Source organism: Eleginops maclovinus, chromosome 21 (genome assembly GCF_036324505.1).
Source record: "Eleginops maclovinus isolate JMC-PN-2008 ecotype Puerto Natales chromosome 21, JC_Emac_rtc_rv5, whole genome shotgun sequence".
In the NCBI taxonomy this organism is placed as follows: Eukaryota; Metazoa; Chordata; class Actinopteri; order Perciformes; family Eleginopidae; genus Eleginops; species Eleginops maclovinus.
In genome coordinates this window covers 2,291,346-2,318,650 of record NC_086369.1, presented here as the reverse complement: position 1 = coordinate 2,318,650, position 27,305 = coordinate 2,291,346, and the positions used below count along the sequence as shown (strand labels likewise).

General features: G+C 46.6%; 1 protein-coding gene across 2 annotated transcripts; it reads left to right on the top strand.

Moving 5' to 3' along the window:
* The first annotated feature begins 1,066 nt into the window (after positions 1-1,066).
* boc (BOC cell adhesion associated, oncogene regulated) lies at positions 1,067-27,304 on the top strand. Of its 2 annotated transcripts, none has more exons than XM_063873987.1 (18): positions 1,067-1,343; positions 15,331-15,459; positions 16,295-16,567; positions 19,955-20,101; positions 21,027-21,170; positions 21,379-21,672; positions 22,337-22,609; positions 22,693-22,955; positions 23,055-23,220; positions 23,356-23,421; positions 23,662-23,871; positions 24,190-24,365; positions 24,497-24,719; positions 24,922-25,107; positions 25,279-25,490; positions 25,584-25,663; positions 26,091-26,245; positions 26,354-27,304. In XM_063873987.1, the coding sequence occupies exons 2-18, from the start codon at positions 15,348-15,350 to the stop codon at positions 26,524-26,526; spliced, it is 3,153 nt and encodes a 1,050-aa protein (XP_063730057.1). In that variant the 5' UTR covers positions 1,067-1,343; positions 15,331-15,347; the 3' UTR covers positions 26,527-27,304. The 2 variants fall into 2 exon arrangements, with proteins under 2 accessions (XP_063730057.1, XP_063730056.1); XM_063873986.1 differs by having other exon boundaries at positions 1,069-1,343; positions 25,581-25,663.
* Position 27,305: the final 1 nt, after the last annotated feature.

Genomic DNA, 27,305 nt, shown 5'->3' with positions numbered 1-27,305 from the left:
ACCTTGGAGGGGTTTTTTGGGGTTGGGAGTCCCCCATTTTTTCTCCCTCTCTCTACTCAGTGCAGGGTGAGGGAGCCACATTCAAACAGCTCGGTAGCAACAGCACCAAAACATTGGCAGAGGTTGCAAAGTGCTGGCAGGCTGCAGCACAACACTGGAGAAAACGTCCTGACGCTGGAACATCCTGCTGTTTGGCCCGGTGTGTCACTCAACGATGCACATCATTTCATATTTTCTTTATTAAAAAAAGCTGATTGTCCACACACACACACACACACTTTCCCCTGAACAAGAGCAACAGGTGTTACAGCGTGTCATGTCAGTGAAGGCAGCCCTGCTGTGCTGCAACAACCCCTCAGGTACATCATGGTGGGAGTTCCTGCGTTCACGGGGGCGAGACGGAAAACTTCCCACCATCGGACCCCCCTATCAAACCCTGTGATCTGCGAATAGTCAGTTATTAATGAAGTGGACGGGAACGGCTCCCCCCGATTCAAAGTGTGCTGATTGAAGTGGAGAAGAGAATTCCAGAGCGAGAACACAGGGGGGATCGAGCTGTGATCACTGTTGTGTGTGTGTGTGTGTGTGTGTGTGTGTGTGTGTGTGTGTGTGTGTGTGTGTGTGTGTGTGTGTGTGTGTGTGTGTGTGTGTGTGTGTGTGTGTGTGTGTGTGTGTGTGTGTTGCACAGTCCTGACTGGTCCCGTCCAGTTCACAACAACACAGCACTGCACAGCTGCACTGGAGGGCCTGCAGGCTTCAATGGACGGGGGTCAATACAAACTCTGTGGGGACCAACATACCAAATCAGGGGGAACAGAGCAGGGGGAGGGGGAGGGGGCGCACTTTTCTCCTCCAGGACACCGTAGTTCTCAAGAAATTAAGTTTCAAGGACTCTTTATTGTGAAAGATACATGTATGTGGTGTAAAAGCCCGTGAACCGGGTTGCAGTTTTACGCACAACCTCTAAAGTCCTCTTGTGCTGTGCGTAAGGATCTGTGCAGAGCAGAAAAGGCGGTGCAGTACCCGACTCTGGGATTTTGGGAGCCAGTTCCTATTGTTCAGATCCCTCCTCCTGCTTGGGAAGTGGGAGGACCCGAAAAGGCGTCGCAAAAGGGAGAATTGTTTGAGAGCTCAGTCATCCAAAAACGGCCTTTCAATGTGAGAACTTGGGGAGCCGAAGAAAATGTCGGTGGCATCGCAGTAAATTACCAAAGCAGCGAGGCTTTAGAGGGAAAAGAGAAGTAAAAGCTTTTGTTTTTTGGGACTTAAACTCACCGCAGAGGAGGCGAAGAGAAGTTCGGTCGGTTTTAAACGCGGTGTGAGCACCAAATCCAGAAGTTTGGGTGAGTTTTATCCCTTCATGCGGTCCATATGTTTTTGCGGTGTTACGCTTTGTATCAGCATGTTTCACTAAGTTATTGATACAAGGAGAAGTTTGTTTGCAACTCGACGGAAGTTTTTACTCCTCACGTTTCAGTTACAGACATAGCTCTGATTTAGGTTTTAGATTACTACAACTGAATGCTGGGGACTACTTTGATAGCCGCATTTGTTTTGTTATTTTTCATCTTTTTGATGCGCGTCGACTTTACTACAACTTATCTATATCATAAATGTAGTTATTTCAGCGGAAGCGTGCGGCGTGGCTTTCGGATTTGGAGTTATTTATAATAAGAAACGTAAACTTTGCTTACGGTCTTAGCCTGTTGATTGGTTGAGCTCCTCGTCCAGATTTGACCAAAGTTTTACCTAATTTTCAGCCCGATATTTGCAGTACGATACATGAACATGGAGAGGAATCAGCTTTATGTGACACGTTGCAGAGTTTCACAGCTGTGTTTTAGCACTTTAAGTGCGTTTTTTGGTGGAAATGTGTGTGCTATTTGCAGGCCGCAGCCTATAGTCGCTCCCATAGGGTAACCGAAAACAGACATGGTGAGCTCTGCCAGATTTACCCCCATATTATCATCAGGCTGGGATCCAGTGACCATCACATTCAAAGGCTTTATTGCCATATGCAGAGAAGCTAAAGTGTAGTTCTGGCAATGCAAATCATAAGTCTCATGCTGCTCCAATAATGCAACATAAATCTATATAAGACATAAACAATAAGGAAATAAAAAACAATGCGAATAGTTCAAGGAATATCAGAATAGTGCAAGGAATACCAGAATAGTGCAAGGAATATCAGAATAGTTCAAGGAATAACAGAATAGTGCAAGGAATATCAGAATAGTTCAAGGAATAACAGAATAGTGCAAGGAATAACAGAATAGTTCAAGGAATAACAGAATAGTTCAAGGAATAACAGAATAGTGCAAAGCTGCAGACATGAAGGATGATTTCAAAAGTGCATCATGTTACTTAATAATGTAGATTTGCGTCATTTAAAAATAAGGATTATTTGAAAATGCATCCTGAAAATGCACAAGATAGGCTGCGCAGATTGTATCATTGGCAAAAACACAACACTACCTGAGTGCATTTCAATACAACCCCCCTCCCCCTGTTCTGAACCAAAGTCTGGTGAGAGAATAACCTAATTAAAGCTCCTATAAACTGACAGCTGCTCGGTGCACTTCTGTCCGGACAGTCTCCTGATTTCATCCTCTCTTTCAGGTTTGATTTAATGAGAAAATGTTTGCCTTAATCCCGGGGGCTGCTAATGAGTGTTTGGCCCGGTGTGTCACTCACCGTGGGGGTGAGGCATAGGGGGGTGAGTCCTGCAGGAACAGCCGCAGGGGCTCAAGTTTCCAACCCCAGGTGTCGTTTTGTTATTTGGATTACATTTAGCCTGCATGCAGGACCCTCAGAGATCCAGTGACAGACATGGCATCAGACAACAGGCTGCGATTGTTCCCCCTGAATCAATGTCACTTGGATTAAAAGTCGAAACGAATGGCCTGGCCTCCTCCAATTAGGCGCACAGTTTATACGGGAATTAATTGGTCTCAGTAAATAAAATAAAAAGAGAGAGAGAGAGAGAGAGAGCCCCTTGTTGTTGTTTTTGTTGTTGATCAGCTCTGGCAGGCGGGTGGATCAAAGTTGGGACTAATTGATTCCAGTCTGATTATCTGCCTGTTTCTCACACTGTCTGCCCTCTTTGATTACTGATGTGGAACCTGGAAAAACCCCATAATGGGGCGTTAATCAATCATGCAGCTTTTACATAATACTTCCACGTCAAGCAGTACTGTAGGCTGCGCATACGAGTCCTGCAGGGATACTACAGGGGATAGGAAAGAACAAGGAGACCCAGTTAAGTAAGGAATACCACAGATGCACTGTGAATCTCTATAGAAGCTGTATAATGTTTATTCAGTATACATTACTGAAGGAAAAGCTTTCAGGTAGTACCGAAATAACATCCAAATCGTTTTCTGAATACTTTGACCCCCATCATCAATTTATTTAGGCATATTTCTAACATAACGCGTCTCAAATGTGAGGATTTGTTGCTTTTCTGTATTTGTTTTGATCTTACTTTAACTATTTTGGACCAAATAAGTCACGCAGAAACTGGGATATAACCAGACAAATTGATGATGACACTGTGAAATGCAGCATTAGATTAGACCCAATCCATTACTGAATACCACAGGCACACTCTCAGGTCCCTTTGGAGTTTTATAATATACAGTTCAGGACGCTGTGATGACTGAAACGCTGTCAGGCTGCAGTCACACGCCAAAAACCTAAAGTTAATTTGTTCTTCTTTGATCGCGAAGTAGTTCCAATGAACAGCGTAAAACAGATGTCCTGCAGGGAGCGCTTATATCTACTCCTTCTTTGTCCATTAGGTGTATAACAGTCTGTCCGCTACACGTTTTGGACTGAAATGCTGATACCTCTAGACGAAAGAGACCTCTGCGTCAGGACAGGAAACCTCCTTTATTGTCTTTTGGTTACAGAGCCTGATTTGTGTCAGAATTTAAGTCATTTTCTCCCTCACAGTATCCAGCTGCACCTTTTTACAATGAAGCTTTAAATTATATGTGATTGATCTTGGTTACCTGCCAAACCGACTGCCAGTTTTCCTGACCAAGAGCTGGTGAATAGATTGTCCTGCAGTCTATAGGAGCTGAGTGTAAAGGAAAGTGTGGCTTTAGGTGTGCAGCCAATAGAAATAGTTTCTCCCTTGTATCTTAGTTTGAAATTCACTCCACATTTTGAACTGTGCAAGACACAAGTTGAAGGGTTTGACTTGATGTATTTTGAGATTGCAAACAGCCAGCGGTCCCATCAGGACGGCCGCTGCTGCTCCAGTTCTGACGTTTGCGAGCCTAACTTCCCCGAGCTGTGACCGCGGGGCTGGAAATCAGCATTGTTATTTTAGAGGGTGTAGCATTGGCGTTAATTGACAACGGCGAAAAAAGTCCCTCCTGAGGGCACGCTTTCATCTCTATGACAGCGGGTACACTCATGCAGTCATAACAGCCTGCAGGCCCGATCTGAGGGCCTTTCCTGCACAGATGTGTGTGTAAGTGATAGCTCCTGTCCAATCAGGATTATCTCTGTGCGCTGGAATGTATCGCTTGTCATTGTGGTGCTCACCTGCACGGTCGTTTTGAGATTACTGCATTAGAGGAAGAGGGAAAGAGTGTGTGTGTGTGAAAGACAGACCTTAGAGAAGTACTCAGATCTTGTACTTAACTAAAAGTAGAAGTAACAGAGTGTAGGAATACTCTGTTACAAATAAAAGTCCTGCATTCAAAATGTTCCTCAAGTAAAAGTAGAAACGTATTGGCGAGGTAAGGGTGTAGTTTACACTTTGTAGTTCCTTAGTTCATTTTCAGAAACCTCATCTCCAAATAAGGCTGGCTGGTTTCCTCGAGCCGGACATTATTGGCCCGTTGACATGCGCTGCATTAGTCCTCTGGCGCTGACAGATTGGAGGCTCTTGCCCCGGGAGGGTTTCTGTGTCCAGTCAGACATCGGAGAACCAGAGAGGGACACCTGGAGCAGCAGGTGGCCGGGCTCCAGGCTCTTCCCCTGGGGCTGCATACCTCTCTCCTCCTGATCCTGCCCAGCAGCCAGGACCACAGAGGAGGAGGAGGAGGAGGAGGAGGAGGTGGAGGAGGAGGAGGAATGTGAGGGGAAAAGTGAAGGAGAAAGTTCTGACAGCGAGTTGGAGAGCTTAATTAAAACCGATCAAACAGTGAGAGGTTAGGAAGGCGAGGGAGAGTTGCAAAGATGAAAACATGTGAGAGGCTTGATGTGTTCTCTTATTTTAAACACCTGGTAATTGATTAATGAACATGTATGGCAGAGGTGGTGGAAGTACTCAGCTCTTGTACTTAAGTAAAAGTAGAAGTACCAGAGTGTAGGATACTCTGGTACAGTACAATTAAACGTATTGGCATCAAAAAATTAAGAAGTACCAAAAGTAAAACTGCTAATTATGCAGATTGTCCATTTTCCAGTTGGCCAGTAGTTGAGTAGAAGTATGCAAGATTAAATGTCCTTTTTCACTTTTCCAACACAAACGCCTTTTCTGAAGTCCAATCTGTGGAACCATATGTCGATGCTGGTCCCGTTTGTATCTGTATCTCATAAATCTAATCACGCTCTCATTTGTTGTCCCAACAGCCTAATAAGGGATTATCCAAAGCATTCAAAGCAGCTGAGTTGATTTGTTCCACTACTTAAAGTAAAAGTCAAGAAGCTCTTGATTGGATAATGAAGTTACCTCTCTCTGTTACACACACACACACACACACACACACACACACTGTGAGTCCGCAGTGAGCGCTGTTAGATCATTGATCAACTCCAGACTCGGGTAAGAAAGCAACGTGTGTGTGTAGACAAATAGGCCTGTGTGTGCAAAGCAGATATTTGGACAAAGATTAGGGGGTGTTATTACGAGCCAAAAGCAACCCAGACACTCTAATAGATCACACACACACACACACACACACACACACACACGCACACACACACACACACACACACACGATTGGGGCTGCTCAATTCAGACCCCGGTCACTCTTCCCTGTCTTGATTGCATGCATTTTTTAAATCTGCGTCATTTCTGTGAGCTTTATGAGACATGCCTTTGCTTTTCGTGCACTTTAACTCTTGTTTTGTGCCGTTTTATTAACTGCGGAGTGTGTGTGCAAACAGTAAAAGCACCAATCTGGGTTGTGTTGCAGAGCTTTTTAACCAATAATCAGATTTAAAGTGTTGCCCCAGAGAGAGTAAAACTCATCATTGAAGAATGTCAAACTGGCAGGAGAAGACATGATTCAACAGAATAAATCACTGGGCACCAGATTAGTTAGTTATCGAGCCCCTGAGGTTATCACAACTGGAATTTTCCATCGGCAGCGCTCTTCTCTCTCTCTCTGTCTCTCGCTCTCTCTCTTTCTGTCTCTCGTGTGTGAGGTTTTTGTTCTATATTTCAGAGTTTTCTCTCCTGAGTGACGGGACACATGGGAGCTCTGGCTGCTACAGCTCAAATCCAGCTTCTGACAGCGCTCTTTGAAAACTAGCCTCTTACTCCAGCTGTTTCTCCTTTTTTAAGAAACCTGTCAGAGCAGCAGCTTTCACGTTATAACCGTGGAGCAACAACGCCCCGAATCTGTTTAATTTCCTGCCTCCTTTTTCTGATTCCTCTCGTATCTGTTTTTCCTATTCCGTTCCCCTCCAGTCGTTCCATAACGCTTTTTCTCCATCCCCCTCCTCCTTATCTCGATTTCCTAATGCCTCCTCGTATCTGTTTTTCATATAATATTTGACCCTCTCTGCTTTCCCCTTCCTTCCTTCGTCTCCCACTGAGATTTCTAGAGCCAGCCCCCCCCCCTCCCTCCTGGTTCCTGCTGAATAATGGGGAGAAATTGCTCTTGATTTATAATTGGTTCCATTCACTCTGATGCATGAGCTGCCAAAAGAGTTTGGGGCCCCTTTTCTCCCCCTCACATCCCTCCCTCCTCCCCTCCCTACGATGCAGGAACACACAGGGAGCTGCAGATATGTACAGCTATGAAAGTCCATATTGGCCTGTGTAGTTTATCTGTTGCCGGGCAGAAGTGGTAGTCTGTTTTGTTGCCTGTTGACGTTTGGTGTTGGAAAAACTTCCTGAGGTCTGCATATTTATGTGCCTCTGTGAGTATACTTTTACCATATAATAAGAGTTTGTGTGATTGCTTGCTTATGCGTCATCAATTTTGTGTGTGTGTGGTGTGTGTGTGTGTGTGTGTGTGTGTGTGCGCGCAGGGAAAGAATAGTTGTGGGTGAATGAAATATGTAGCTGCTCTGATGAGCACTGTGAAATCCTGGGTATTAGTTAGCTTTCCCAGCTCTGTATGGGAATGATTATGTGTGTGTGTGTGTGATACTGAGACTCACTGAAAGATGTGTGTGTGTCACTAAGTTAGACACACACACACACACACACACACACACACACACTCATCATCATCATAAGCTTATCATTAAATAGCTTGTTTTGTATGAGCAACAGTCCAGAGTGATTTAGTCTTATTTGAGAAACTGTAAACAGATAATGTTTTAAATAACAGGTAGCTGATTAACCATGTGTTTGCATGTATGACAGAGGTGGGAGAAGTACTCAGGTCTTGTACTTGAGTAAAGTAGAAGTACTCAGATCTTGTACTTGAGTAAAGTAGAAGTACTCAGGTCTTGTACTTGAGTAAAGTAGAAGTACTCAGGTCTTGTTCTTGAGTAAAGTAGAAGTACTCAGGTCTTGTACTTGAGTAAAGTAGAAGTAACTCAGATCTTGTACTTGAGTAAAGTAGAAGTACTCAGGTCTTGTACTTGAGTAAAGTAGAAGTACCAGAGTGTAGGAATACTCTGTCACAGTAAAAGTATTCTAAATGTTCCTCCAGTGAAAGTAGAAAGTGCTCTCCTCTAAATGTACTTAAAGTAGTGACAGTAAAAGTAGTCATTGTCTGATTGGTCCATTTCAGAATAATATCTCTGATATGTTTTATAATGATTGATCATTAAAGTGTTCTCAGAGCTGGTAAAGGTGCAGCTAGTTTGAATGGCTTTGTATACTGCAGGGTAGCTGCTGGATTTACTGCAGGTGAACTAAAGTCTGATTTAAGGGAGATTATATTCACCATCATTCATCCTAATCTGCCTAGCAACTGAAGGGATTAAATACATGTAGTGGAGGAAAAGTCCACCTTTTACCTCTGAATTGTAGTGGAGTAGAAGGAAAAAGTTAAGTGTTCTTTAAAATTACAGTTCTTGAGTAAATGTACTGAGTTACCTTACACCACTGATATGATATGTATACAGTTTGTTTTTAATACATTTTCCCAGTAAAAGTGTTGAAAATCTTCAGTTTTTTTAGATGTATCTAGCTGTCCATCCTTTGTTTTTATCCGTCCTTTTTCTGTTTATCTGCTTTTCTTTCCTTCTGTCTCCCGATCTTCTGTACAAAAAGGAGCAAAGAATGGATACACGATAGACTATCACCTATTTGTTTCATCCTATCATCCCTCTTTTCCTACAAGCATCTTTCCTTCCTCCTGTCATTTATCCATCTTTCCTACCTTCTCTCTATCCCTCCCTCCCTCCTGTTTGAATCAGAATCGTTTTATTAAGTAGGTTCACACATGCGAGGAATATGCATTGGTCTAAATGTCACATTCAAAGACCCAGCAAGAGGATTCTAGAACAATAATGAGTATATTATAGAAGCTACTGTGATTGGCTAACAGCACCAGCGTCCCTCTGGCTCTCCTGATGATCCGGTCCCGTTCCCATGGTCCTGGTGGGCAGGCTGGCATCCCTCAGCAGGAATGTGGGTGGGTGTGTTTGACGTGGCTCGGTAATTAGCTCTCCGTGGTTAATTCAGCTTCGTTATCTAAATTATGCAAATGCCTCGGTGCCTAATTGATTAGAACGCCCCCCCCTCTACATCCAGATCCCTCTCGTTAATCCTCGAGACGCTCGTTAGTGTCGGGTAAAGAGGAGGGGGGGCGGGAATTGGACGGGCATATAGCTCGTTAATACTTTGTGAAGCGTGTGTGTATTATGAAGGAGGAGGAGTGGGGGGGGGGTGGATTCCCAATCCCTCGTTAGGGATGCTGCGTTTGATGTGTAATTTTATGGCATGAGAATGTCTGGAGTGGAGGATTTGGACTCCACCTGTTGGGTTCCGGTGCCAAGACGAGACTCCACAAGGTTCTCTTGTGTCCGGCAGACAGATGGGAATAGATTTCCAGATCTGGACTCTGCCAAGTTTCTGCTCGTGTGAAGAACAACAGAGACCCTCCTCTTCACTCTGCATTATGTGATCCTTCTCCAGACATGTGATACCATGATAGACACATTGAACTTGTATTTTCTAGTTGAATACTCGATTCTGATTGGTCAATTTGGACATTTCAGAGGTGTTTAATCGATAACTCACCGCTGATGAGCAAAATAATGACTGTTGCTGAGGAGGGTGAAGGGAGAGAAGGGAAGAGGTTAAAAGTTACGTTGTTATCGCAGCCTTTGGTACGCCATGGAACGGACTACATCGTGAGTGAAGTCGTAGTTTATTTAGTATGTGGTCTAATAAGTGTCATTATTGGCCAAAAGATCTCCCAACAGAAGGGTGTCCTCTTTTTCTTTCATCCTTCCATAACGCACACTTATAGCAGTACCATTTGTTTTCTGACGATCTACAGACTAAGCTGTTTCATCAGTGTATTTAGTGGCTGGTCTGACGGTGTGTTTGTTAAGCACTCTCCGGTCCCTCCTCATCCTCCCCCTTTCCACTTTTGACATATTGAACTTATGATTTTATGTTCATCTCGTCTGGGAATTCATAGTCTGAAAAATAGTAGATTTTAGTTCATCATTATTAGATTTCCTATCCCTGATCACCTGTCCCTCCGCAAACCTCTCCCTACTCCTGGTTGCCCCCCCCCCCCCCCCTGTGTGATGGTCTGATGGTAACCCCGGTGTGTTTGTTAAGCAATCTCCGGACCCTCCTCACCCCCCCCCCCCTTTCACCAACAAACCCCGGGGCAACCCAGGAGAGCAGGGGGTACATTGACAGGGCCGAGAGGGGGAAAATGTGTTAGGACACTCGGCGACGCTCTCACACACTCCCTCACACACACACACACACCCTCTCATCGGCCGCCAGTTGACATCCTCTCCGTTCTGCTTTCTCACTCGCCCTCTCCACCCATAAACCCCCTTTTCCCCCACCCCCTCCCCTCCCAGAACTCTCAAACCTCTTTGGTCATTGAGCCCATCAGCTCTTCCCCGGGCCCTTCAGAGCAGCGTCTCCCCTTTTCTCCGGGGGTCCGCGGGGTCTTTGTCCGTGCGCCGGCTCACTGCTTTACAATGACTCTCCACTCTATTAAGGTGCGTTCTGCCTGTTAGCGTCGCCAGGGGCAACCGGCCTCCCGCATGGCAGCTATGCAGCGCGGCATTGTGGGCCGCGGGCCCCCGAGCGGAGCAGTTGAACCCCCGGCACTCCTCACACTTGACACCGCATGTGTTTATCTAAAGCGGGGGGTGGGGGCTTTGTGGTGTTTGGAGAACCTCGAGAATGGAGGGGGGTGGGGGGGGGGGTACTCGGGGTGTAAAAAGACGTAAAACTGGGTGAGGATTCAAGATTCAAGAACTTTATTGTCATTGTTAAAACACAACCAAATATATTTAGTGACGGTCCTGAAGCGGCAACACAGAGTAAAATACAAGTTTGGAAATGAAACGACTCTTAAAACCTAGAATTAGGAAAATATGTGGATTTAATTTAGAAAATTAGAGCAAAACTACATCTGAAAACTGATATTTGAAGAAAAATGATTTCCATTAATACAGGCCACAGCAGAACTCAGCTGCACCTCTTTATGTTTGACTTTATTTGTTATTCACAGCCCTTCATAGAGAAATAGAGAGACATAAGCAGCATAATCATAAATACATACAGCTGGGATAAGCACGTTAAACTGATCGAGCACCAATATGTTCGATGAGGATCGCACTTTATTCCACCTGATCATTTCAAACATTGTGGGAATTTCTCACTTGCTTTACTACTTAGGAAAACACAAACGATTCCTACTTATTTCTCGTAATAAGAATAACAAATAATTGAAAATGACAAAGAATTGGTTTGAAGATAATACCTTTAACAGCTCACAATGGAATTATCTAGTAAAGGACGTTTATGGGATGGAGGGGATAACGAGGAAATCAGAAACTAGCTAGTGTTTATTTAGTTTGCCTTGTAATCAATCATTTCTTAAAATGCAAATCGAAATAATAAAAACCTGGGTGAGTTTGTGGAGGTGATAAATATTCAACAGCTCCCCCCCCCACCACCACCACCACCACCAGCCCCTCCTGTGTGTCCTCTCCATGCCAGAAAGCAGATGGAATGTGAGGCGGCTCCAGTCTGGTTTTATCCAATTAGCAGGGTTGTCAAAATGAATTTATCCACGGAGGCAGCGGGACAATGGCAGTGGCAGTGGCCCCGGGAGAACAGGGGCCCCGGTGTCTTTACTTAGCACGCTCACAATGAACTTCTGTCAAGTGACTCTCCCACCACGACATATAAGGCCCTCGCATACCTACACACACATGCACGATGCATGCCTGCACACCATCACCCTCGTCCATCTTCAGGTCCTTAGAGTCAGGACACAGGGTATCCCCTCCAGGTCAGCTCTGAAGTCACACGCCTTTAAGTCCAAAAGTCGAGATGCTTCCCGAATGTGTACCGATATATTTCACAGCGTTGTCTCTCTCTTCCTGTTACTGACTCTTGTATCTCAGCCCAGGATAGCTTCCAAAAGCATTGATCAAATACCACAAGCGCTCTTTTATCCAAATTGTAAAACACTTTTTGTTGTATTACAAGGAACTTATCTGAATAAAAATGTGCATTTAATCTGAATCAGTGACATCATGGGGGATGTTATATTCACTTAAAGCATCTCAACATGTCAAAGTAAAAGAACAAAGTCCAATTATGAAACTGAAACCTTTGCATTGAAGGGCCCCTTTAAGGATGTCCTCACCTGCACGGTCCACCTGTTGCAGGGGCATGGTTTTGTTTAAGATATTTCAATAGTAAGGCAATGCAATACCTCATAACCAAATAAATACCGGAGTACTAATGTTCCTACAAAGCCTGTTTCTCATCCAACAACTAAAACAAAACCTCTCAAATGTTAAAAATCAAAGCAGATGTGCAAAACAACTATCATATGAATGATGGAGGATCAGATTGAACACCACAGCTTTGAATCGGACCAACTTCCTGCAGAAAAGACACGTTTCAATTGCTTACTATGGGAGTTTGTTTTACACATTTGAAATGTATTTATTTTCCTCCTTTTGGGTCACTCTGTCAGATCTCACAGTAGTTGAGTGTCAGTTCCTCCACATGATTACACAAATAGATGTACTCCCCTATAATCATCCTCCTGCTCCAGCGCTGGCAGATCTGAGAGCAGTTCACAGAGTTCTGCTCACTGCGCCGTCACTGAAGTATGTTTTAATTCAACAGTGTTGGACACGCAGTGCTCAGTTGAACAAAACAGTCACGGGAACACTTTAACACGCACACACATTCCCCCAGTTCTTAATTTAGGAGAGCTGTCCGTGTTGGGGCTCTGGTTTTTATCAGTTTCGCTGAAGCGTAGGAGGCTCTTCTCTGCGACTTCTCCGGGAACGATGGATGGAAAAAGTTGGACGTGGATGTCAGGGCCAACTCTTCATCTTGAGGCAGGGTATCCGCTAAGCAAACACAGGACCCAGCTGACCAATGAATCAGACCGACGGGCTCAGAGGAGTACGACTGTTTTTAGGGAGTGATGATGTACGAGGGGCCGGCTCATACTCTATCAGAGCTCTGTCTCTTCTCCTGTATCTCTTTCGTTTCTGTGGGAAATGTTCTCCTTGGGGAAGTAGTGTGTGTGGTTTACTGTTGGTGGCTCTCTCAGTTGGGACAGGTGCTGGGTACAGATGTGTGTTTTTATGGGCAGTCGTCCCATAAGAAAGCAGACTACTGAAGCCACAGACCTTCAGCTATGCTTTCAGGTTCCCCAGCAGCTAGTTGTTTGTTTACCCACTAAACCCACTACTGATGGGTCACTCTGAGAGAACGAGTGAGAGGATTACACTTTACATGTATCTGCAGGGCTCTTATCAAAGAGGCCCTGTTGTGCTTTCTGAGGTTTTCCATTTCCTGTTGTGAGTTATAGGTCTTTGTGCATCACATCAGACTGGGCTCTGGTCTCAGAGGGCGTTGCACAGGCAGGATGAGAGAAAGAGCTTTTTGAACATTAATGCTTGGAGACATGTCCCAGTAGAGACACTGCATACTGATGTGAACCTGAACATATGAATAAATGGCTTTTATCAATAAGATACATCTAAACTACTTGAATACCTGTCATAGCTCCTCCTTACATCTTATAAGTGCATGTTTTGTTTCACTTAGTCTAAAAACTGAGATTAAGTGTTCTTCTGCAGAAATTAGTTAAGAGCAACACATTTGAGAAGCCAAAGCTCATTTTTGGCATCTTTTCATGATAAATTTAGACATGAAAATAGTTATCTTCTGACTTTTTGTTTTAGTTTGTCTGGCCCACGACTTGATTTACTCTCTGCTCTCATGTAATTTGTTAGGTCACATCTTTTTTTCCAGCTCTAAAAGTCAACTGTAGCACAAAACAAAACACATCGATGAAATGTTGCTCGTTAATATCTTGAAGAATTAGCAGCTAAAGAGCCAAAAGAGATTTTGAAGTTGGACTTGCATTCATTAGTCAGAAACTGGACTCCACACGGCATTAGCCTGATAAATTAATAAGGCGTCTGTTGATTCACAGAGTAATTCATCGACTAGCCTAATCATTCCCGTTCTGTTGGGCTGGAGTTCATCACGGCTCCTTATGTCGTGAGAATTAACAAGCTGAAATTGTTTACGCACACTCATAATGTGCAATCAAAGCGCAGCAGAGCGATGTGTGGCGAGATCGACCGCAATTTTTCCGTCCTTCTGCTGCTTCGCTCATTTTCAATAAATGTGCCAGGCAGCCAAACATTTCCCCTGCTGCCATCAGATGATGAAGGTGCACTCTAAGAGTTTCCATTCTCTTACTGTGTGTGTGTGTGTGTGTGTGTGTGTGTGTGTGTGTGTGTGTGTGTGTGTGTGTGTGTGTGTGTGTGTGTAGTCCCTAGTCACTCTGAGCTTCATCAATCATCCCATTGCCATAATAAGATCAGGACAAATATGTATGAGAACGTTTTGTGCTCCATCGTTGCCCGTTAAGTGTGTGTGCATGTTCAGCGAAATGCATGTATACGATATAGGGAAGGGGGGAGAGGGGAGAGGGAGGAGGGGGGGGGAGTTCTGCAGGACCACCCTCCTCATCCTGACGGGAAGTTGTTAGTTTAACCTGACAGGAAAGAATTTGGAAAAACTTGGCAGTAAGCGACAGGGGAGAGAGAAAGCTCCCCTCTCTGCATTAACTGTTCATAGACTGTCCGTTACCATCTCCACCCCCCCCCCACCCCCCATAATAAAAACCCTCCATCTCTCACACACTCCCCGATATATATTTCACTCCCCCTCCTCTCACTGCCTCTCATTAGTCATTCTTTGTCCCGGCTCCTGAATGCACCCTGTGTGTGTTGCCCCCCCCCCTTTTTCCCCCTCTACCTGTATCGGTTTCACCTGAGCGGGAAGGTGGAGGGGTCGGGTTACGGCCCGCAGAATGAGGCGCCCCTTTGATGAGCGCTGGCTGGATGCAGGCGGAGGGTCAGCGTGGGATGGGGGCTGGCGGAAAAGAAAGGCTGTATTTGTGTCTGGAGTTTGGCTGCTGAGGGTAGCGGGTTGTGTTTCCTTTAATGGCCGACTGTGTGTGTGTGTGTGTGTGTTTGTGTGTGTGTGTGTGTGTGTGTGCTTGTACGAGGGTTACTTTAAAATGAAATCAGTTCTCAAATGGGAGAATTTGCTGCCCTTAGTCTGTTTTTAGATATAAATAATCTTTAGTATCCGTATGCACGAAGAAATGTCAAGCCGTGTGTGTGTGTGTGTGTGTGTGTGTGTGTGTGTGTGTGTGTGTGTGTGTGTGTGTGTGTGTGTGTGTGTGTGTGTGTGTGTGTGTGTGTGTGTGTGTGTGTGTGTGTGTGTGTGTGTGTGTGTGTGTGTGTGTGTGTGTGTGTGTGTGTGTGTGTGTGTGTGTGTGTGTGTGTGTGTGTGTGTGTGTGTGTGTGTGTGTGTGTGTGTGTGTATACAAGAAGCTTATGAATCAGCTGTTCAGACGCTTGATGCTGTTTGTTTTAAATGTACCAGCTCTGTGAGTGACCCCCTGACCCTCCCTGTGTGTGTTTCAGGAGGTAGTGTATGGAAGATGTCTGGAAAGCGAGACTGGACTCCGTGGATGAAAAAGAGAAGGGCTCCAGTGTTGTGCGCGCTGGGTGCAGTGCTGCTGTGCTGCCTGCAGGGCGGAGCCTCTCTCTCTGGTGAGTATTTACCTGCAGAAATGTTCCCTGCTCTCTGTCGGACTGTTTATGACTCGTGTATGAAGGCCTTATATTAGTTTTCCCAAACACCTGGTGCAGGATAAGTCTTGCCAAGAACCAAATCTCCTGGCTCGGTCTCAGGAAGGGATGGGGGGTGATTTATACGTGCGTTGGCAGCAGGAACAGCAGCTTACTTGAGATGAACTGAAGAAGTGGGCAGTTTGCATGAGTGGCACCGGCCAACACTAATGAAGTGAGAGAGAAAAGGAGTTCTGTGCTGCAGCGATCAGACCAGTGAGAGAGGAATGCATCATAAATTAATCGCAATCAAGTCCTTTTCAAACAGAAACGCCAAACGTTTGATGGTTACAGGTTCTCAAATGTAAGAATGAGCTTCTCTCTTAGCGCGCATTATGACTTCTTGATGAAGATACTGAGCTCCATGATGTTCCACAGAGTCACACTGCTAGGAAATGTTGACTCTATGCTGATTCACAAGTTTAAAAAGTATCGTTTATGTCCTTATAACCTCTCTGCTGGAATTATAAGCCACTAATTGAATGTTACATCGAAATTAAATTAATGGACAACTATTTTGAGGATGCATTGATTTAAAAAAAGTAGTTTTTTGAGCAAAACTCCTAAATTTTAAAGCTACAAAATGTGCTGCCCTGTTAGTATTTTTTGAGACTGGGTCATAATGGAAATAATTGTGGGCTTAAAAAACTGTGTATGTCCAAAGAAATTCCAAGGTGCCACATTCAGAAATGTCTTTGAATTCAGATGTTTTATTAGTTTTTAATCCTCTGTATCCTCTGTGTACCCTCCCCCTCAGATGAGGTGCCGTTCTTCACAGAGGAGCCCATGTCCGTGGTGCAGAAGCTGGGCGGCAGCGTGAATCTCCGCTGCAGCGCCCGGCCCTCCTCCGCCAACATCAGCTGGCGCCTGAACGGCATGGAGCTGCTGGACGGGTATCTGGGTGTGGTGTTGGGCCCCAACACCCTGTACATTCCCACCCTCTCCAACCTGACTGTGGGCCGGTACCAGTGTGTGGCCAGCACCGCCGCCGGGTCCCTGGCTAGCGTTCCTGCTAACGTCACCGCTGCCAGTGAGTAGACGCCCACACAACGAGAGACAAATAAACAGACACACACACACACACACACACACACACACACACACACACACAGAGGCCCCGCTGTAGTTAGTCAGCATCCAGAGACTTAATGTGCCTTGATTAAAACCAAAACATTGAGGGGGGAGTATTTGTTACGACTCAGTAAAGTTTTCCACTGCGGAGTGTCTAATCCTCACCAACTTCTGATCATAAACACATCGATGTAACCTCCTGATGTTGAGTGTGTGTAACAACAGCTGCTCCGTGTGTGTGTTGTATTTGATGTGCATCATGGGACCGAGCTGGGGGCCCGAAAAGCTGTGTAACTTGAGCCGGAGGAATGGAGGGGACCCAGGGGCCGGTCAGACCTGGGAAGAGGGGACTTCTAGCCTGGGGGCCCCCTGCTTCCATCGGCCCCTCTGCTCCACACAACACCACATTCCTCTCCACAGGGCCCGACAGCAGGGCTCGGCAAAAATTATGGCCCCGTAATTGGGTAAAGGGCTGGGGGGAGATAAGAGGGGGTGGACGGAGGATATGGCTCAGTAGAACACACCATTAGGTTTGAACTGGGATGTAAAGTATATTTACAGTTTTCCACTATACTTACAGTATTCCTACACACTTGTACTTAAACTGAAGTACCAGATCTGAGTACCCCCCACCCCCCCCGGGTACAAAAAGCTGTATTGTTTTACTCTTAAAGATGTGATGTACGAGGCTGGAGAAACTGGAGGAGTTTCAGACCAGTCGAGACAAGATCCTCACACAAGATGAGACGTGATGTCACATTCTCTGTCTCACACACACATTTCTCTCTCTCCACCCTGTCACTTTCTCTCCTCTCTTTCCTCCTCTCATTATCCTTCACTTTCCCCCACTCTTTTTATCATCCCCATTTGTTTTTTATCTGAATTCTCCTCTCCAGCGAGGCAGTTATTGATGGTGGATGAATCGTGTTGAGATAACCTCATGTGGAGCCAGACTGAGTGTCCCGCCTCCCCCCTAAAAATCCTCTCTAATTTAATAACGGTCTCTCCTCGGCCACCCCCGAACTGCCTAAGGAATTGCTCCGCGGGGAGTGTGTACGTGCCTGCTTTTCCAATCTCTAGTTGTGCGCACATGTTTTTTTTGTGCTGGGGAGAGGTTGATTCCAGACGTCTTCTCTCTGCAGGGCTCTTTTGGCATCGGTTAAAAGCTCCTCGTTTGAATTCTTGTGCAGACTCCCCTTCATCGTTGCAGAAAAACAGGGACATGTATCTGCGCAACATGTTGCACAAACATGTTATCATTCAGACACACACACACACACACACACACACACACACACACACACACACACACACACACACACACACACACACAGGCCTCTCAATGCTACACATAAAGATGATGAATCTCTGCAGAAATATTTTAGTCTGCCTTTTGCCAAGCAGCGCTGGGGCGGGAGGTCTGCTCCACTTTATGAACACCATCAATCCTCCATCCCTGCAGGATACACACACACATGCACACACATGCACGCTCACACACCTGAGAGGCACCGATGCGGGGTTCTTCCTGTGAAGAATGTGATCGGGGGTGGGGGTGGGGGGGTTAAAAGGTGTAACTGGAGGAATTTGGTAGAAGTAGGCAGGAGGAGGAAGGTGGGATGGGGAGATATATAAGGGGGAGTTGAGGGGAGGGTTGGGGGGTGGCTGTAAAAACAGCACCTGATTGATTTAGCAAATGGAGCGCCACAAGGTCCCTCTTTAAGGCTTTTTCACACACACACACACACACACACACACACACACACACACACACACACACACACTGCTCAGCTTGACATGTCTCGGCTGGGATTCTCATCTCTCAGAATAAGAGCTGAAACAGAGTTGTGTTTAAGTGTGTGTGTGTTTGCCATTAAAGCCTCCCCCCACCCCCCCCCCCCCACACACACACACACACACACAGGGACCTGCAGTGAGTAAATCACCGTCCCTATCAGTAGATCCCGGGCACTTAACTAAACTCTTCTTATTGAATCAGAGCTGTATACAAAGCCCCCGTCAGCAGACTGTAAACCAGGGAGGGGGGGCCGGTTACAGCACCTCTGGAGAGAATGAGAGCGGCCATGTTTGTTGGGACCGAATCACAGAGGTTTAATTTATCCTTCATTTCACTTTGTTTCCCCTGCTTCCTTCAGGCTCATTTTACTTTTCCTCGGCTACAAATCTGAAATGGCAGCAGCCCCCCCCCCCCCCCATGGATTTTTTACCCCGGCTTCTTAAGAGCAGAGTTTAGCCGCTTCCTCCCGAACCCAAACTGGATATCTTTCTTTGAAACCCTATAGGATGGACACCTCTCAACTTTGACCCTGTGTTCAGGCCTCCAGGCCGCTCAGGGGGAGGGGGGGGGGGTTTAGCAGGTCACAGAGGTCACATGAGTGTCTGTGCTGTGCAGACTGTGAGTCTGTGGGACACAGTCACAGCACATGGCCCTAGTAATCCCACCCCACCCATTTCCCACAGAATCTGAACCCAGGAGTGATGACACCTCCTCCAGCGGTACTGACACCACGCTCAGGCTTTGGACTCATCTGAAAGTGACAGCAAACTGAGAATCATTTACATAAAACTGAAAGGAAATCATGATATTAGAAGCGACGGAAAGATATTCCTTAGTGGAGGTTTTATTTTTTGGGAATGTGGTTTAGATGCAATATAAGAGCACACTCCCACTGAGCCACTGCTGGTTTTCTCCTTAGAGGTGCTTTGAAGGGGCCCTATTCTTTACTTATGGGGTTTCCCTCTCCTGTAGTGTTCTATATGTTTTGGTGCATGTAAATGGTCTGCAAAAGCTAAAATCCCCGCCTGAAATGCCTCCATTGGACTCCTCTGTTTACATCCGGAGCATACTGACATCACTATGAAACACTCGTATTGGCTAGCGCTCCAACAGATCTCTAAGCAGGTTGACCCATCACAACAGAGCCAGCCAGCTAACCAATCAGAGCAGACTGGGCTCTGGTTTCAGACAGAGGGTGAAAAGAGGTGCTGCAGCACAGGCAGTATGAGAAACATAAAGAGCTTTCTGAACATTAAAGCATGGAGACATGTCCCAGGAGAGACAGATATGAACCTGAAAAGGAGCACATGTCCTCTTAATAAGGAGATCATGATGATAAAAACTGAGGGACAGATATTTCTTAATGAGAATGTGGTTAAGACACAAAGAAGGAATATGGAGCAACACCCACAAAGCAGTTTATTATTCCTCTGTTCATTGTGGTTTTCTTCTTCTAATCGTGTCGTTAGATTCACTCTGAGTGTTAAAGACGATGAAAGCATGGCGACGGCGCTGACTTCCCCCTCTCCTCTGTGTTTGTTTCTTCAGAGCTGCGTGATTTCGAGCCGGACGACCAGCAGGACATCGAGGTGGACGAAGGCAACACGGCGGTCATCGAGTGCCACCTCCCCGAGAGCCAGCCCAAAGCCCAGGTCCGCTACAGCGTCAAGCAGGAGTGGCTGGAGACGTCCAAAGGTACCAGATCATGAGCGATCTCCCGCCCCACTTCCCTTTTAATTCCCATACTGTGTTCATAGTTTACTGGAATGCCATAATCCTGCTATCAGGCCCATTATAAACGCAGCGATAAGGGCATTATCTGGAGAATGTTGAAACATGGGAGTGCAGTTGTTTATTTTTCAAACTATTTACTGCCTGGCAGAGAAGAAAAGCTCCAGTGGATTGTGGCTGGTACGCTGATGATGCTTGGGAGCTGTAGGTACTGATATCTGCAGCTTATCTGCGAGGAAATGAAAACCACATTGACGAGCACTCGGTGATTGTTCGGGGGTCAGACTCCAGGGCGCCACCGTGTGGTCTCCGCGGACACTGGAATGACATATTACAGTTTCACAATACGGACTCAATCGTTCTGCGGCTCCTCTTTGTGTTTGTCATATTTTCTGGCGTGTATTTCCACATGCACATACTTCTCTAGTGAGGAGAAGTATGTTGAATATAATTACATGTTGCAGTATTGTGTTCCCAGCTGGGAGTCCTCCTCACCACCCTGCATTCTGCATCATTTAAGTGTACAGATGTTGTTGTATTGTTTTCTTTGCTTTTGTGACATATGTGAATTAAGATCCATTTGAATTACCCTCCATACTGGTTAGTATCCAGAATGAGTAATGCTATAATGCTTCAGCTTTGCCCAAAATAAAATCTAATAGGGAAAGAACTATTTTCAGAAAGACAATCAAACAGGTTCTACAGATCATGCATTGTTGAGGGCATGCTAACTCTTCTTACAGATAGTCATAGATATGAAACTATAAATTGATCTCCTTAAACATTACAATGTTTCCCGTCACACTGCAGTCCTTTCTGTCACAGCTTTTTAATTGAATTCTGATGTAATGGTTTGCTCATCTGACATCTGTTCTGTTTGTCTCTGCAGGGAACTACCTCATCATGCCGTCAGGGAACCTGCAGATCGCCAACGCCACTCAGGATGACGAGGGGCCATACAAGTGTGCCGCCTACAACCCCGTCACTCAGGAGGTCAAAACATCGTCCTCCGCCGACCGCCTGCGCATTCGCCGTGAGTCTCACAACAACAACACATCAAGTCCAGGGTCACACAGCAGCATTATCGTAGAGCAGACACATCTGGAGCACATCTGTGACTTCTATCCTCTTATCTCTGAAGCATAAATTGTGCGGGATCAAATCAGCTGTGATAACTCCACATACAGGAGAGACTTTTCCACCTCCATATTTACAAAGTCCTCAAACCTCATGTTCTCCAGGCTCTACCTCCGAAGCGGCTCGCATCATTTACCCCCCGGCGTCTCGCTCCATCATGGTGACCAAAGGCCAGCGTCTGGTGTTGGAGTGCGTGGCGAGCGGCATCCCCACCCCGCAGGTCATATGGGCGAAAGACGGGCAGGACCTGCACTCCCACAACAACACGCGCTTCTTGCTCAGCAACCTGCTGATCGACACAGTGGGCGAGGCCGACTCCGGCACCTACATCTGCCGAGCGGACAACGGCATCGGCTCGGACAGCTCTGCCAAGGGGCAGTACGAAGTGCAAGTGTTCGGTGAGTGGAGTAAAAGCTGCTTTAGTGAACGGAGTTTATTTATTTTCCTTTGTGAGTAGAGTTGTGTCTGTTATAGAAACATTAGGAGAGGAAATAACTGCTTATCACGACAGAAAGTGTGTGTGTGTGTGTGTGTGTGTGTGTGTGTGTGTGTGTGTGTGTGTTTGTGTGGCGAAGAATGTCAGCCCGGGCGGTGTTGTGTTAGAAGGAGTTTGTGGAGTCAGACACTCTATTCTGCAGCTGATTGAGTGTGTCTAGGTTATGGATGGCTGTTTTTACAGTGTGTGTGTGTGTTCTTGTCTCTCTGCAGCTGGCTCTAATTAAAGCCAGAGAGCTGCTGTAATGAGTTCTGTCTTTCCCTGATTCACAAGCAGCCAACCATCAACTCCCCGGCCGGGCCCCGCCTGCCCGGCTCCATGCCCCTCTGTCATACAGCACTCACACACACACACCTGCATGCATGACTGGGATTTCATGCAAACACACACACACACACACACACATGCTCACACATGTGATATTGTTTCAACTTGGTAGTAGTCATAGAAAAATGTTTGGTTGCCGTATGCCAGGGGTCAGAATACACAAACAAACCTCCCAGCTACCTTTTTAAGTTTAGACACGGCTGCTAACTGTCCACCCCCCCCCCCCCCCCCCACTGCAGAGCCTCCCCAGGTGACGGTGGAGCTGCACCAGCAGGAGGTGGTGTTCGGGGAGACGGTGCGTTTCTCCTGCCAGGCCGGCGGGAAACCCCCCCCAACAGTGATGTGGCTTCACAACGCCCGGCCCCTCGCCTCGTCTCCTCGCCACCGTCTCAGCAACCGGATGCTGCGCGTCTACAATGTGGGCCCCCAGGACGACGGGCTGTACCAATGCATGGCTGAGAACGTGGTGGGCAGCTCCCAGGCCTCCACCCGCCTCATCACGGTGTCCACCGGTACGTCAGATCACTTTCAATCTGTTAGAAATGAAGCCTTTTCTGAACTTCATTTACTAGACTCTTCCCTTTCTTCTTTTTAGGAATCACCTCCAGGGTGAAGCTGCCCCCGATCTACCGGACTCTCAGCCCAGATAAGGTGCTTAAAGAACAGCCTCCTGTGAGGCCTGGGGTTCAGGGGGTCATGTTGCCTCTTGACTGCTCTGAGCTGCCAGGACAGATCCTCCCTGCTGACGCTCCCATCATCCTCAGCCAGCCCCGCACCGGCAAGGCCGACTACTACGAGCTCACCTGGAGGCCGAGGCACGGGGTCCCTGTGCTGGAGTACATGGTCAAATACAGAAAGGTACCTCAGTCACTATTCACATTTAAAAATATGAATGATATTTGTGGCTAAGTTAGTCTGTGTTTATTGTTTAATTATCTCTCTCTCTCTCTCTCTCAGGTGGGAATCCCCCCCTCCGAGTGGACCTCCAGCAGTATATCAGGCGCTCTCCACAAGCTCTCTCTGGCCAAGCTGCAGCCGGACAGCCTGTACGAGGTGGAGATGGCTGCCAAGAACTGTGCCGGTCTGGGACAACCTGCCATGATGACCTTCAGAACTGGCAAAGGTAAAACAGCTGGCATGTTAGCATTAGCATTGAGAGAAAGTTAGCATGTTAGCAGTTAGCTCTGCCATGAATCAGTGAATCATCTGATATATCTAGTCACTTGACCTCTGATCTAACTGGTGTTTTCATCTGCAGGTCGCAGAGGTCCGGGTCAAATAGACCCTCCAAAGACTCCTGCTGTTCCTTCACCAAGCCTCTCTCGTAAGTGGACATCCCAGGGTCCAATTCCATCTCTTTGTCATACTAACTCCACTAAAATAACTGTAACATGTTACTGTTTCCTCCTCTTGACTAACCTCTCCTCTCTGTTTCCTGTCCGTCTGAAGGATGAGCTCTCAGTAAGTGTTGAGCGCAGTGTGTTTTTCCCCCGTCGTCACATTTAAAGCATGCTGTCTGAGAGTTTCTGTCCCGTCTGACACCGTCCCCCCTCCTCCTCTGCAGCTCCCGAAGCCCCGGACAAGCCCACAGTCTCCACTGCCACGGAAACGTCGGCGTACGTGACTTGGATTCCTCGTGGTAACCGCGGCTTTCCCATCCAGTCGTTTCGGGTGGAGTACAAGAAGGTGAAGAAGGCCGGGGAGGACTGGGTGACTGCGGTGGAAAACATCCCCCCGTCCCGCCTCTCTGTGGAGATCACGGGGCTGGAGAAAGGTCGGCCATCTTCTTTAAATTATTATTATCCACAGTTGTTTGTCCTGACTTGATGTTGTGGGGGTTGGGGGGGGGGGAGAGGATGCTGTAACGTATAATTACGGCGATGATGTCCTTCGTTATTCCATTCCCATGGCCTGTAAATTCATCAGCGTAATGAGTGTTGTTACATTCATTTCAGTAATTGCCGCCATCAATCACAGCCGGATCGCACAAAAGGAAAATACCATGTGAAGACAAACATCATCAGTGGGCACAAAATAGACCCCCACCCCGGAGACGCATTAATAATGGTTATCCCTCTCCCTCTCCCCGTAGGTACCTCCTATAAGTTCCGTGTTGTGGCGGTGAATGTAATCGGTTCCAGTCCTCCCAGTGCGCCTTCCAAGGCCTACACTGTGGTGGGGGGGAGGACCCACGAACGCCCCGTGGATGGACCCTACATCACTTACAATGAAGCCATCAATGAGACCAGCATCGTTCTCAAGTGGACGGTGAGTGACAGGCGGATGGATGATGTGGTTTATAAAAAAGGAGATGCTCAACAATGTGTTTGTTATTGCAGTGTATTTCCACTTCATTGTGATTGCAACATGATTTATTGTACCCCCCCTCCCCCCGACAGTACACTCCCGTAAACAACACGCCCATCTACGGTTTCTACATCTACTACCGGCCGACGGACAGCGACAACGACAGCGACTACAAGAAGGATGTGGTGGAGGGGGACCGGTACTGGCACTCCATCACTGACCTGCAGCCCGAGACCGCCTACGACATCAAGATGCAGAGCTTCAACGAGAAGGGCGAGAGCGAGTTCGGCAACGTGGTGATCCTGGAAACCAAAGGTGGGGTCCTGTTTTATTGTGGGGGGAGATTTCCCTGCAAAACACACCAGGCTGTCTGCTCTTTCAGCACTGACCCTGTTCCCATTACTGTTTACTTCCTGTCTGAGTTATTAGTCATTAATTCCCATATATATCAAAGCCTGTTAACTTGAGTCCAAGCTGTCTTTTTTTTTACCGTTTGTCCCACTTCCTGTGTCCTCAGCTCGTCCTCATTACCACCGACCGTCTCCCTCGGAGTCCCCCGATCAACCGGTGGGTGGCCCCAGTGGACTGGTGCCCCGGCCCGGCGACCTCCCCTACCTCATAGTTGGTATAGTCCTGGGAGCCTTCGTCTTTATCATCGTCGCCTTCATCCCCTTCTGCCTCTGGAGGGCGTGGGCCAAACAGAGTGAGTGCTCCCCACAGGGCTGTAACGCGGTAAAGCTCTCGGTTAATCTGGAAGCCGTAACTATTCAAACAATGAGTGCAGATTAACTGTCAGGCTTCCTTGTAAAAAGTAAAAACACATCTTCTTTGTACCTCTGCATCTGTGTAATTGTTTTCTTTGTGTTTTTTCCAGAGCAAACGTCCGACCTGTGTTTCCCCGCGGTGCCGGCCCCGGTGTCCTCCTGTCGGTACACCATGGTTCCCCTGCAGGGTCTCGCTCTGGTTGGCCACTGCCCTCTGGACAGTCGCATGTCGGCGCCACACGGCGTCCACCCGGCTAACGGGGAGTGCATCCCGAACGGCAAACCTCATCACAACACACACTGCCTGCCCGGCCTGCAGCAGGTACAGAAACAGACCAATGAACTGTATATTGTTAATGATGAGTCCATGTTTGTGTGGAATATATGATCTAAACGTTGTGTGTTTCTGCAGCAGGACTGTGACATGGAGTATGACACGCTTTTACCTCCGACTGGCTCAAACGGACATCTGCCTGTTTACCGCTACTCCAACAGGTGCGTTCACATACACACTCAAATATACACTATGTACTGCAATGTGTTGGAGGGCTATTATGAAATCATTTGAATAAAAAAAGCAGTCTTTTGTCTCTGAATGAGTCAAAAGACTTTTTTCATGCGCATTCAAATGATATGAAAATGTTGCCTGGGTGAATTTAATCATCATTGTAGTAAAAAGTACTGCCTTATACGTTGCACTGGTTTAATTTCTGCAAAACGGGAAAAGTGAAAGCAGATAAGCAGCTCCGTGTTTGTCCAGGATGCGTTCAGGCGCAGTATTGAGTGTCGGTCACCTGCAATTTGAGAGCACAGAACCTCATCACTGTGGCTTTTGCTTATCAAACATAAAAAATAAACCTGGAATCTTTGAAGTGTCACGTTGCAGCTTTTAAATGAACACCTTGTTTCTTTCCTTCCTCAGTGGTCCAGACCATCATGAGCAGAGTTGCTGTCCTGCAGACGACTCCACCCTGCAGCTCCTCGACTCATCCCATCAGCCCCTGGGTTCACAGGACCTGGGGGGGGACCCAGGAGAGTTTTATGGTGCAAAGGAAGCAGAGGATGACCTCACTTACAGTACGAGTGCACTCTTACCTTTGTTCTTTGAGATACTCTCAGCTAGAACGTAGCTTTTCAAACACAGGAAGTATCTCGCTCATTTACCCTCTTCCTTTTTTCCTGCAGAACCAGCGTCCTTTCCTCTTCTCTCTCTGGAGGACGAAGGGATTTTCACCACTCCGTCTTCAGCGGCCACGACGCCACAATCCCAGGACAGCTCGACGATACAGGAAGTGAACATCCTCCCAAATGAAGCCTCCCCCGAGGGCGAAGGGACAGCCAACACAACCGATGCATAGAGACTGTCAGAAAACAAGAGAAAATATTTATTTTTGTATCACAGATATTTATATATTTATGCTTTGTACATAGTGTCTGATTATACTGTATATAAGGTTATTTTCACTTTGAAAAAAAGGCTCTTGCTGATCTTCGTCTGTTTCCTGGGGAGGGAAGTACGTTTTATTCCTTGTGTGAAGATCAGCCTTCAGTCTGCGGAGGATTCCTCGCAGTTCAGCACTTCATGTCCTCGCACCATTCCTCCATCCTCGCTTTAAAGGGACCAGTGGAACCAGTCGCTGTAATTATGAGGCGCTACTTCGCTCTTTAGCTCTGTTTCTTTATCACCGCTGCCGTGTTGTATAGCAATAACCCATGTATTATGCATTGTTCTTCATTAACAACCTATTAACAAGTGTATGCAACATAAAGCCGTCTGTTTCAGTAGTGTGCGAGAGATTATATATTGTATAGTTATTTATTTTTTTAAATCACTGAATGGGAGAGATTCTGGAAAATATCTTTAACTCTTAAAGTCATTGATAAGCTGAACTTGATACTGCAACCACCTCTGTGTTTACGCATCAGCTGGTTATCAAATGACGGCCAGGTGAGGGCGCTGTGACAGGTGTGTCAGTATTATTCCTCCTCACAGGTCCAAGTATTAGTCTTTGCCAGAGACATCTGCAATCGAAATGAAGGAGATCCTGAATCTATTTCCCTTTGTCAGTGCGGCCGCTCTGTGGTTGCACACGCTGGAGTACTATTGCATGTAAATAAAAGCTTATAAAATTTAAAC